This window comes from Euprymna scolopes, chromosome 7, assembly GCF_053919585.1.
Source record: "Euprymna scolopes isolate OS-2025 chromosome 7, ASM5391958v1, whole genome shotgun sequence".
Lineage (NCBI taxonomy): Eukaryota > Metazoa > Mollusca > Cephalopoda > Sepiida > Sepiolidae > Euprymna > Euprymna scolopes.
Genome location: NC_136488.1, coordinates 95,027,251 through 95,040,540, shown reverse-complemented (window position 1 = coordinate 95,040,540; position 13,290 = coordinate 95,027,251). Strand labels below are relative to the sequence as shown.

The window sequence follows — 13,290 nt, the reverse complement described above, 5'->3', positions numbered from 1 at the left end:
GATGTTGCTCAGAGCACTTCTTCTTGCCTTCACATAATACAAAAAATCAACTTTGCAATCTAATGAGAAATGATCTCTTTTAATCTCTACAGTGTTTTTTTTTTTCACAGAAGAGATTTTGCTACTCTTTCTCTTCTCTGTTGTTATTTCTATGGAAAGTTTTCGACTGAGCTTCAATCTTTGGTTCATCTTTGTAAGACACAGTAAGAATGCATCTTTCTACTACAAAAAAACTTTCCTTTATATGTCTAAGAGCAAATGGAGTTTCCATGAGCAGTTTCTTTCCAAGGCCTTCTCATGTGGAATATATTAACGTAGGCTTGTTTTCCTGTAGAGTACAACATGGTCCTCTTCAAATCAACAATACTTGTCATAAACCATTCTCATAAATGATCAGATTTTTATTCATTCCATTGATTTTCAATCTTCTCATTCTTCATTTAACTGAAAATCCATCAATTTTATCAACCTGTATCCTCCAGTTGATTTTAACCTTGATAAGTGATGACACGTTCGTAAATAGAAAATTTAAAAAATCTTCTGCACTGATTAGTTGTTATGGAATGAGCTGATCTACCTATTTCAGGAATGATAGCTTTGCTCAGTAACAATACATAGTTAAATCTAACACATTTTAGGTAACGATTTGGAGCAGTTAAAGCCTTCACACATGACATATACTTCTGTAACATAGTTTTGCTGATACAATTTTTGTTAATTATATCACTGTGTTTGTTTTGATCATTACCGGCCTGTAAGGCCACATCGTTAACTAAAATAAATACACATACATATACGTCATACATATGTATGTGTATATTACATGCTGAATAGTCAAAATGTCACTAAAGAGTAACATCTGCATAACAATTCCATTATATAGTTTTTTCTTTTTTTAATTTCAAATCTAGACTCCATTTATTTAAAAAGAAAATCTAAACATAAGTGACTGAACAGGATTAACTTTAATTTGTTTTTATCGATCCGTTTGTTTAATCTGTACGTTATTAAATTAATTCTAATAAATTGAAGTGCTTTCTCTGTTTTTTCAGTGAGGCTGGCGGACGTACATTGTTTCGGCTGCTATGCCGTGATGCAGGTGGTGAGACTGAACAGATGTTATTAAATGAGACCATTCCTGCATGGGTAGTGGAAGTTGCAGTTAATGTAAGAGTTGTTTCATTTTTTCCCCTCTATTTTGGAAACACTAAGAACAAAATCTGATGAGGTTTTATCCCAATCTCTCATTTTCTTGTCCTATCAATTTGTAAATTTAAGAGTTAAAAATAGAATTGAAAGTATTTATGGGATTTAAATATCAACACTTTATAAAATACCCTATCAATTGTTTTGCAAAATAGTTTTTTTTTAAATAACATATTCTTTCAATTATTGTATATCTAGATCGTGTATAGCAAGAAATCATTTTGACAAAAGCATGCTTCTACGAGAACAATAAATTATCAAATGTATAAAATGGTCATTTGAATAAAAATTATAAATCTGATAAGTACCTGCATGAAGAATTAACAAACTTGATCATCAAAAAGAAAAGCTAGAAGTATGATGTTTGAAAGGTCATTTTCGGCAAAAGGTCACACAGGTGTAATTAGTCAGGTCAATCCAGTGAAACAACAATGGCCATATAACACATCCTTGAGGTGTGGTTGCCATCCTAAAAAGGACGTTTCAAGTGATTAAAAAAGCTTATATAATAACAACCGAAAAGAATATCATAGGTTGACAATTTTGGCCCGAGAAGAATCAACCCGTTCATTCTCATGCCTGCATCTCCCTCCTAACACCCAACAACTATAACCATCACCGAGAATAGAGATATAGTTTTATATATCAGTTTGTTGTCATTCTTTTAAACACAGCAAAAATACAAGATAGGAAAGGCAACAAATGAAACAAAAATAAAAGTGCAAAGACTACTGGGCAACACTGGGTAGGAATAGCTAATATTCTATATATGGTCATATCTACGGAAATTTTGCAGCTTTTCTTTTTCCATAACAAAACTTTAAAGAAACCTCCATTACATCATTATTATTTCTTTAAACCACTTTTATTTTCATTACAAAATGAACAATTTTGTAAGTTTTTTTTTTTTTTATTGACATTTTTCTCTTGGAAACATAGCTATCAAATGTACTATCATTATTATATTCACGTCCTCTCTTAATATTCATGTAGTATAAAAATGTCCTGTATTTACATCTTTTGGACTGTTGTTACTGTTGGTTGTTTCCGTTTCCATAGTCGAACCAGTATACTTTGAGGCATTCTTCAGGTGCCTTTTGTTGTGTTGGCTATCACAAATTAGCTGAGTGTGGAAATGAGTAAATATAGTGTAATCCCTTCAATTTAAACTTGTGATATCGCATTTATTTTTGGGATTATTTTGATAAAATTTCAGTGTAAACAAAATTTAATCTTTTCTCTTGTGAGATTAATAACTTTTTTTAGGCTACCTCAAGTACGAGGGGTGTGCAATAAGTAATGCCCCTGACCCACTTCCAGTTGTCTGATCTAGCTGAAATTTTGCATGCGCCATGATTTATATCTCTATGGGTTATGTGGCAAATTACAGCTCTTAACTAATTGTGGTTTCTGTTTTACAGGTGTTTGAACTGAGTCAGGTGTGAAATGGAGCCTGTTGAATGTCGAGCAGTGATCCGGTTTTTGTATTTGAAAGGACGCACACCACAGGAGACTTTTGATGAAATGAAAGAAACTTATGGTGATAATGCCCCATCGTATGACCTTGTAAAACGCTGGCATCGTGAATTCAAACATGGCCGGAAGTCTGTGGAAACAACTCCCAGACCTAATCGCCCCCCCCCCCCTTCTGCCATTGATGAGGCATCTGCCCGTGAAGCTGAGGCTGCCATTTTGGAAGATCGGCGCATTACTATTCGCCAAATAGCCCAAGATGTCAAGATTAGTACAGCGTCTGTGGAAACTATCATTCATGACCATTTACATATGCATAAGGTGTCTGCCAGATTGATTCCCAGGTTGCTCACACCATTCCAGAAGTGAGAACGCGTCGAGTGCTCGAGGATGAATTTGGAGATGTGCCAAAGTTTTTCAAAAGACTGATTACACAGGATGAAACCTGGGTCCATTACTATGATCCAGAGACCAAAGCCCAGTCAATGCAGTAGAAGCACTTGGACTCACCACCTCCAAAGAAGGCAAGGGTGCAGCCCTCCTCTGGCAAGGTCATGCTCACAGTCTTCTGGGACCAGGACGGAGTAGTGATGACAGATTTCCTGGCAAAGGGTACCACAATTACAGGAGCCTATTATGCTTCACTTTTGAGGAAATTAAGGGAAGCTATCAAAATCAAGAGGCGGGGCAAGATCAACAAAGATACCCTCCTCCTGCAGGACAACGCTTCGGTCTACAACTTGCATGTCGTCAGATCAGAAGCACAGGCGTGTGGTTATGAAATATTTTCCCATCCTCCCTACTCTCCTAACCTTGAACCCTCTGACTTTTACCTCTTCCCAGCCATGAAGTTGTTTTTGAAAGGAAAGCGTTTCCCAGATGATGCAGCCTTGATTTCTGAAGTCATGTCGTGGTTGGAGTACCAACCTGGGGTGTTCTACAATAACGGTCTCCAGAGCTGCATCAAACGATGGGAGAAATGCATAACTCTGGGTGGTTCCTATGTAGAGAAAGACTAATAACTGTGCCAAGTTTTGTTGCTCTACTACTATGGGAAGTGAATCAGGGGCATTACTTATTGCATGCCTCTCGTATGGTTACTATTTTTGGTGACAGACTATTTTTTTTTTTTTTTTTTTTAAATTTGATGTGTTTTATATTGATGCTTATAATATAGTTAGTTTCATCTTAAAGAAAAGAAGCCACTTACTGATTGGTAGGTTTAATATAAGGTTTTATGTTTTTCAAAAAATAAAGTTGAAAACTTCAGTGAATGAAATTTTTACCCTATTATTAAATTGTTTCCATCTGTTATTACATAGTTCAAGTTTGAACTTTTTTTTTATTGATTTACCAATAATAGAAAATTATAACTTCATTTCTAATGTACTATGAATCATATTAAGAAGATTCAATGTGTTAACTGTTAAAATGAATCTTATATGAATAGTCAAAGTTGAACGTCTGTGTCATTTTTGTACGTTTTTTTTTTATGAGAACTAATGCAATTTTACCCAATATTTATGCTGGATAGATTTAATAATTATTGTTTCTATTATAATTAATTTTCATTTACTACAATATGCTCTTACATTTATAAAAATTTTTCACTTGTTTAAAGCCTTCATTTTTAATAATACACTGTAAAAATTGGCTTTTCAGCCAATTTAAGATGACAAATTTTTAAATTTCCAACAAATTTGAATAGTCATAATTTATTGAGTAATTTTGGTAGAAAAAGAAATTTGTATCATTTTCTTTTTTGTAAATATTTATGTGTCTACATTAAAAGTTTTAAATATAATGAAAATGAAATTTTGTTTTGGTTGCCTACTTGTAGTCATTAATCTTCTTGAAATTTTAAATTGTATGTATTTTATTTAATCCACTGAGCAAGATTTTTCTCATTCCATGCCTTTTAAATATCTAGTACCTGTTAATTTGTTAAGTTTTTCATCAGGGATCAAACTCATTCTTCGGGTCATATGGCCAAACCTCAGTGTTGTGGAGTCAAAAGGTATAAGGTGATTCCGGCTCCTAGGATTCCCGAAATTCTGATCTAACTCCTAAAAATTTTGTTTCCGACTTCTAGGATTCTAAAAATTCTGATTCCAAAATTCTAAAATATCAGCTTCAACTCCTTATTTTAAAGTTTTCCCATATTCAGAATGTCTGTTCATTCTTCAGAGATTTTCTTTTAATCCGACTCTGATTCCTAGGATTTTTATGAGTACAAGTCCCTCCAACTCCGCAACATTGTCTACCATTGCAGGTGTATTTAATCTTTGGTGAAAGACAGAAAGCAATTAGAATAACTAAATGACATGAAACATGAAATAAAAGCAATCTCTGTTAATGGATAAAATGAAGAGTTTAGTTTGAAATTCTCAGAAGGTTAAAGACCCAACAAAAAAGAACTGGAAAAGGTTGAAGAGTACAACAACAAAACCATGAGAATGACGACAACTAAGATGAGAATAACATTCTGATACATTTAAATGTATGGTTGATACTTCATTTAAAAAATATTAATAAAATATTCTCCTTTACAGAGAGTGTCTCCAAAATTCAACAAAATTCCATTCTTTCTTCAACCTCATGCGAGTATGGGGATTAAACTACCCAAAAAGTGAGTCTCATTTTTTTTTTTTTTTTTTTTTTTCAACTTAAAAAATTAAATTAAAATATTTTATTTTTTTTATGATTCAAACATGTATATGCTAAATATGTTTTTGAAATCATGATTCATATTTCAGTTTTTAGTAAACGTTGCTATTAATAACCTAAATTATTTTAAAAGAAATATAGTTATGAAATTTATTTTTTTTTATTTGTGACTTATTGTCTAAAAAGATTAATATTAAATAGAAGTTATATGCCTTTAAAGTTTTCCTAAATACCATCTTTGTTTAATAAGTAATGTAAACAAATGGTTACTTTGCTTAGAATCTATATTTAAGCAAATTTAAAATAAGTATTTCTATATATTTTTGTATAGAAGTTAGGTCTTGAAAGTTTGCCTAAATACTGATTCTAAGCAAAATAGCAATTTTATTTACATTACTGACTAAAATATAGCTATTTTTAGAATTAGTATTTAGGCAAACTTTAAAGGTGTATATAATAAAATATATAAATATTTAATAGTATTTTGCATGAATATTAATTCCGAGCAAAGTAGCCATTTTGTTTATATTACTGACTAAAATATGACTATTTTGCTCAGAATCGATATTTGTACAAACTTTTATTAAATATTTATTGTGCAAATAGGTCAGAAATAATTAGAAAAGCAAAATAAATTGTTTTTTGATTAATTTCCTTTAAAATATGTCAGTAATAACCCTAGTTTCGTTTGTTTTTTCAATGTTTGTCATGATAATGCTAATAATAATAATGCATGCTGCTTTACAGAGATCGCTTGTCTGCAAGTGATATGATTCAAGTGCGCAAGGTGATAGAGCATGTCTATGAGAAGGTATTGGGCCAAGGATCGGATGCTGGATCACAGACTGCAAATAGTAATCATGAGAAGAGTGATGGTGAGAAGGATTCTGAAGATGTTACTTCCATAGCGGAAGAAAAAGTAGAAATTCTCTGCAATGACCAAGTAAGTAACAATACAACACTTATAACATACTTTCTTCTTTCTTTTTTTTTTTTTTTTTTTGTCCTGTAAAAAAATGTGAAAAATATAATTCGGGGAGATGTCTCTTTAATCTTTCAACTTCTATGGAGATTATGGATTTCGTTTTTTGGACTCACTTCCTCATCTTTGGTGTTTTTTCCACTACGTTTCGGCCGTATCATCCTTCGGCCTTCTTCAGGTGTATCTCGACTCTAATAGTAATGCGCCGATCTTCCAAAATGGCAGCCTCAACTTGATGGACAGATGCCTCATCAATGGCAGGGGTGGGGGCAGGTCTGGGAGCTGTTTCCACAGACTTTCGGCCATGTTTGAATTCATGATGCCGGCGTTTTACAAGGTCATATAATGGGGCATTATCACCATAAGTTTCTTTTATTTCATCAAAAGTCTCCTGTGGTGTGCGTCCTTTCAAATACAAAAGCCGGATCACTGCTTGACATTCAACAGACTCCAGTTCACACCTGACTCAGTTCAAACACCTGTAAAACAGAAACCACAATTAGTTCAGGAAAAGGGTGACCATCGCCCCCTCTGAGATGAAGTTAAAATAATAAATAGTGAGCCCCACTGGAAAGTGCGAAAACTTAGAAACAGCACACATGCTAGGATATAACAACCTCCTGAGCAAACCGAGTATAGAACTGAACACAATTTGGGAATCTCTAATCATAAGAGAGAACCTATAATAACAACTTAGGTTTAACAGTCCCAAAAATTGATACATCATCATCCTAGTGACACATGGCCGAAGCGACTAAGACATTGGAACAGACATTGCAAGTCTCCAAGGTGCTGAGTTCAATCCTGAGCGAAAGCAGTGGCAGTGACAACACAATGGCAGCGACAGCGATAGACGCAGCAACAACAGCATTAAGCGGTATCAGCAGGGACGGCCTGAATGAACGAGAACATGGTACCCCCGTAACAATAAAGGGTTGGGTTCGAAATTCCCAAAAAACAGTTCCCGAGTTCGAGATACACCTGAAGAAGGCCGAAGGATGATACGGCCAAAACGTAGTGGAAAAAACACTGAAGATTAGGAAGTGAGCCCGAAAAACGAAATCCATAATGAAATCACCTCATCCCAGAACTATAGACAATTCTATGGAGATTTATTAGCAAGGGATATTTTTAAAAATAAATCTACTAAACAATTACATTTTTTTATATAATAGAGTAATAGATTCTTGCAAGAAATTACTTCATCAAGTTTAAAATAGAACCAATGTAGAATATTTTTAACTCTTACATGCAGGACTTTATAGAAATTCTGCATACCTGATCTAGCTTGTTCTGTCACCGCATGCCTTCAAACTGAGTTAACTTCAGAAAATATTCATAACAACTAATAATGGAAGCAAAACATTTTTCTTAATGTCCTTGGCTCTCAGAAAAACAAATATACTTTGTCAACTCACTATTTATGATAATTTGTGACAACTATATTTGTTGCTGTGGAACAACAGAACCCATGAAAGTCTTAAGAATAAATATAGTGAATTCAAGGATGATGGTGAAAAGAATGAATTGAACAATTTTTGGAGTCTATCTGACAAAATAGGAAAATTTGATCCATACATTCCTATTATATATTATATGGTGTTGTAATATTATAGGTATTTGTATACATAGTAAAAGAAAAGAAAAGGTGACTTGTTAAAACATTCATTGAGCTCAGATTCGATTGTTTATGTTGAAAAAAAGCAATTGGCAATAAATCAACCCCTCCTTTCCCCAAAAGCAAAATCCAGTATTGCACTTAAAAAATCTCCTTAAAAGCAGAGCAGCAATCATAACATACATACTTGTATTAGAAGGCAGTAGCAGGGTTTAATCAGAAAATGAGCTAAGCGATCATTAATTACAATTCTATAACTTTCTGCAGGTTAAGAAAGAAAACCTCACAATGAGCACTTCCAGACTGAGTGTACCACCTTTGTATCCTTGAAATGCCTAGTGGAATTGGTCTCCCAACTATCACTCACTTGTGGAGAGCAATGGGGCAAAGAATAAGTTTAATCATATGGCTCACAAAACAAAAAAAAATCCCATTGTAAAGAAGATGGCAGCAATAATTTCCCAGAATTTATTCTAAAAGAATCCAGGTTGAGAGGGCAAAACGAATTTGTGTGCAAAAATGTAAAACAATAGAGATGGATGATAAATCAGGCATGGAGATAGTATATCTGAATGATGAAGCTATTGTGGTTGCCAAGAAGTTGTGTTACCTTGGTGGGTACTTGTACAGTTTAATCAAGACATTAAAAAATGAAAATATTGAAAAAAGTTTAAATTGTACGTATCTATTATGGAATGAAATTCTCTGAAAAAAAATTTGACTTAATTTCATCAAGTAGTTTTTTTTTTTTTTTACAGCGAAAAAACAATTTGTTATGATACCAAGCAAAAGGTTCGATTTTTAGGAAGAAAAGCTAGTATTAAAGATGGGGAGGGAGTGTCGGCACTTTAACTGGAGTTATCTACCGTGATGTTTCTAGACTCCAAACAAAAATTAAGAACAAATCCAAGATGTCTGCCTTCAACGCGCTCTCATAAAAATGTGTTTTTCCACTGTAAAAAAAAAAAAAACTACTCGATCAAATTAAGTTAAATTTTTTTTCGGAGATCTTCAGTTCAAAACTGATACGTACAATATAATCTTTTTTTGATATTTTCATTTTTTAATGTCTTGACTAAACTGTACAAGTACTCCTTGGTGATACCATTGGAATACAGGGTAGAGCAGATTCTAGTGTGATTGAAAGAATTTGGAGTGGATGAAGTTAAGGCAGGAACTTCTATCATTCCTTACTGGCAAAACGTTAACAATGTCAACCAAAAGAAAAGTTTATCAGGTATGTGTACATTGTGTGATTATGGAGCTGAGACCTGACAAATGAGGGTTGAGGACATGCATTGTATGGAGAGAAATATGGGAATATGATTTTCTGACTTTGTATATGTTCATATGCGTTAAGAAACAGGGAAATCAAGGTACTCAGGGTGATTTTGATATATCCAACTAAGATATCTGTAAATTATCTGTTATATATAAGTTTTAATTTCTATGTTTTGTCTGTTTTCTTTTTTGTTTTTATTTTTTCAGAGGGGGATAATATTCTATAGCATCTTATTTTGGTAAATTGGCAGAAAATAACTTTCAAAAATATGCTTTTAAGCTTCTTAAAATTTGTTATGATCCCCCTCCCCTCCATGTCTACCACAACTCTGACACTGTTCATTTTTTTAGCAATTGTACATTATTCTATGTACTATACTGATGAGTTTTAATGTACCTGAACACTGTCTACAATCATTTCATTATTAAAAATGATAAAAAAGACGAACACATATGGATTATTCGAACTACGTTTCTTACCTTGAGTGTTATTCTCACATTTCAGTGATTACTTAAGATTTCTACCTGCTCATGGCTGATGGAACAAGAGCAAACTACTCCCATAAATTAAATAAAGGGTGCCATTCAAAATTTGGTACAAATTCTTCAGTTCGGTAATATGCATCTGATGATCAGAGATTAGATCAGCTGGAACGATGTGAGAATAACATCCAAGATCAGAATAATTTGGTTTTAATAATCCAAATGGTTAACAGTCATGGCCAGAGCAAGAAAAATTCTATTTATGCATTAAAAATGGTTTATGTTGTTTTTCTCATATATTATTAAATGAGAAATTATTTAGATTTAAAATCCAGTTAATATTATATATGTAAGCTTGAGTAAAAGCATGTTCGAAATGTGTCAACATTGCCTGAATAAGCAAAATCATTTGACATTAGATTAAATCTGGTCACTATATTGTTTTGATTTCACTTATTCAAATAATGTTAATACATTTCAAGCACGTTTTTCTCAAGTTTACATGCATAATACTAATTGGATTTTTTTAATTCTATATGAAAAACTATACAAACGTCATTCAAAAATAAAGCCTCCTATTTTTTTACCTCAAAAACTTGAAGAACTACAAAGACAGGAGTGGTCCCATTAAAACAATCAACCTTTTGTGCTCCAGAATTTATCTTTCTACATTGTCACAACCATTTTTAATGCACTTTTTCAAGAACTTAATGATGCATCTCTGATGCGTTTCTGATGCACATCCTTACAAGAGTTGCTTCCTCTTACACCGTTAATATCTGCAACAGAGAGGTGAAACTTTCAGGTCATGAATGAATAAGTTGTCATCATAACAATACAATTTGCAATCCTCTCTGATCCATTTGGGCAGAATAAAAAATAGGAGGCATTAATTTTGGAACGTCGCTCGCAGAATCATTTTTAATGCCTATATGGGATTATTCTCACATTGTTCTCTGGCTGTAACGTTTTCCATCCACATGATAGAAATTATCAATCTTCTCCAAACTTCTGAAGCATCAACAAAGACATCTCCAAATTGATATGCAATGTCAGAATTACTAGAAATATTTATGGGTTTTTATTTATTTGTTTCTCTAAAACAATAAACTGTTTAATCCAGCTTATTTATAAAATAATTTTTTTCTGTTCTTAATTTTCCTATTGCAGATACTTGATCCTAACATGGACCTAAGAACAGTGAAGCATTTCATCTGGAAACAAGGTGGTGACCTCATACTGCAGTATCGACGCATCAAATGATGTTTGATTGTTATACTACGCTGGGTGCGCTTGCACCGATCATGTTAGGTTGCACTCACAGATAAGCAAAGACCTTTGCAACTGTCACCATGGCAACCATGGTCATAGTCGGCAGATGCATTGTTTCATCCCAGATCCACCACCTCCCTCTCCCCCCATCACCACCTACTTACTAGAAGATTGGGAGAATTATTGACAAACTCTGAGGGATGAGAGAAAGAGAGAGAGGAGAAGAAAAAAAAGACAAGAAACGGTCTGAAGAGAAAAAAAAAAGAGATGTCAGTGGACAGTATAGGACATAAATACTGTCCCACCAAAATTTGAGGGTGGGTGGGTGTAGCCACTATCAAATGGGACCTTCCATAGGTGCCAGTATTAATGACTGGACAATCACTTTTTTATTTTTTTTTTGAACATAAAAGTTAAAGACTAATAAAGAAATGAAAGCAAAAACCAAATCCTTAATGACCTTACTGCCAGCAAGTGACTCCCAAATACCAGGATGTTTCCAAATATTTCTAGACACCATTTCTTGGAAAAATCAAATTTTGAATGTTGTTGGCTTTCTGAGACAAATTAATATCGATGCACATATTTGAAATATTAGTGTTGAGAGAAAGTGGATCCAAATCTCCTTACCATTCCATCATTTCTGTTTTGATTCATCTATTTATTTTATTTTTTATTTCACTCTCTAACACACACACATACATGCACACATACACACTTCAGACCTGGTTCAATTTATTTATCAGTTATTTTTATGTTACAGAGTAAATAAGAAAATATTTTCTTTATTGTATTTTATTCCTGTTTCTCATGCATACTAATATATATATGTATATATATATATATATGATGCCAATTTTCTAGTCTGTAAATAATCTTAGATCTGACGTTTCTGGGCATTTAAGCCATATTGATGTCAATTGGCAGTTTCATTTTCTGATATATGAAAAAGGACAAACTGAAAAAAAGTTTATGTATCAAGACTTTGTCAAAATGACTAATTGGAAGAAACCAGAACTCAATATTTGAAAATACATGGTGTGTCTGTCTAATATTGACTTTTTCCAAATCAGTCATTTTGAGAAAGTTTTGAAATATTGATGAACAACATATTTCATTTTTTTTTTTTTTTTCCTTTTTCATCTTCTCTTGTGTTGTATTGTTATTTCCATAATTATTACACACACACACACACACACACACATAGAGAGAGAGAGAGAAAGATTATGTGTAATTCAGTGTTATATAAGAAATAACAAGAGTGCTCAATGATTCGTGTAAGAGCATATATATTCTATTCAGTGAACACTATACATTAATTGGATCTTCCATTGGTACCTCTGATTTCATAGAAACACTGAAAACTCAATCCACTGGTTTAAGGATATAAAATGTGACTGATTCATTAGCTGATGTTTTAGGTGACACTAACAAAATGTTGGCTGATGAATCTGTTGCATTTGATATCTTTAATCCTGCAGGTTGAGTTTCCAGTATTTCCATAAAACCAAAAATACTGATGGAAGATTAAAGTCATGTATATATCCATCGAATAGATATATTTAAATGATATTTGTTTGAAATATTACTGTCGAGAAGAAAATAGCATAGTAGTTGACTTATTCTGTCAATTTCGCTTGGTAAATTCATCTCTGGCTCCGATGTAAGCTTCAGAACCAGCCGCAAATCTTCATTGCTGTCTCCTGTGATGAGGTGAACTGGTAGACCAGATGTCAGTTGAATGTATAGTCAAAATGTTTTCTGACGAGCAGCTAGTATCGAAGGGTGTTGAGTCGTGTTAGCACACGTTCTGCCTATTTACAGCCTTGGTCAGGGTGCAGTTGTAGCCATTGATGTTCAGCTTGAGGCTCCAAAGGAAGAAGTGGAATGCCATAATGTCACTAAAAAACACTGCTGAAAACACTGAAGATTATGGTTGTTGTTGGAAACTCAGTACGACTCTGGGCATATCTTTGCATGAAGTAGCAAGCCACTTATTGTTCTTGGAGTTTATCTTTTGATTTGGGCAGAAATTTTTTTCATTGGAGAAGAATCACATCATATCTGGCTCCAGTGTTTTAACTTGTTGATTAATTTTATAGCATACTTCAGTTTTTCTTTCTTTTTTTTTTGTTTTCATCACTGTTGGCAGATGTCCACTTCATCATCTTTTATGAAATTGTAGCAAATGACCTCATTCATCATCAGCCTAATAAACTTTTTATTTATGCTTTTCTCTCTTGCAATGGCATGCATTGACTTGCTGGATTCATTGTAAATGATCTCCTTAGTGTCAACGATATACCCG

General features: G+C 33.3%; 1 protein-coding gene across 2 annotated transcripts in view; it reads left to right on the top strand.

Annotated features, from left to right (window-relative positions):
- The window catches only part of LOC145279848 (WD repeat-containing protein 48-like), a 270,993-nt gene extending 259,562 nt beyond the window's left edge, over window positions 1-11,431 (top strand). For both annotated transcript variants that reach the window (XM_080131294.1, XM_080131293.1), the window contains 4 exons: window positions 1,053-1,167; window positions 5,232-5,308; window positions 6,094-6,289; window positions 10,881-11,431. In XM_080131294.1, coding sequence (XP_079987420.1) covers window positions 1,053-1,167; window positions 5,232-5,308; window positions 6,094-6,289; window positions 10,881-10,973 — 481 coding nt within the window. In that variant the 3' untranslated portion in view covers window positions 10,974-11,431. The remainder of the gene's footprint in view (window positions 1-1,052; window positions 1,168-5,231; window positions 5,309-6,093; window positions 6,290-10,880) is intronic.
- The last annotated feature ends 1,859 nt before the right edge of the window (window positions 11,432-13,290 follow it).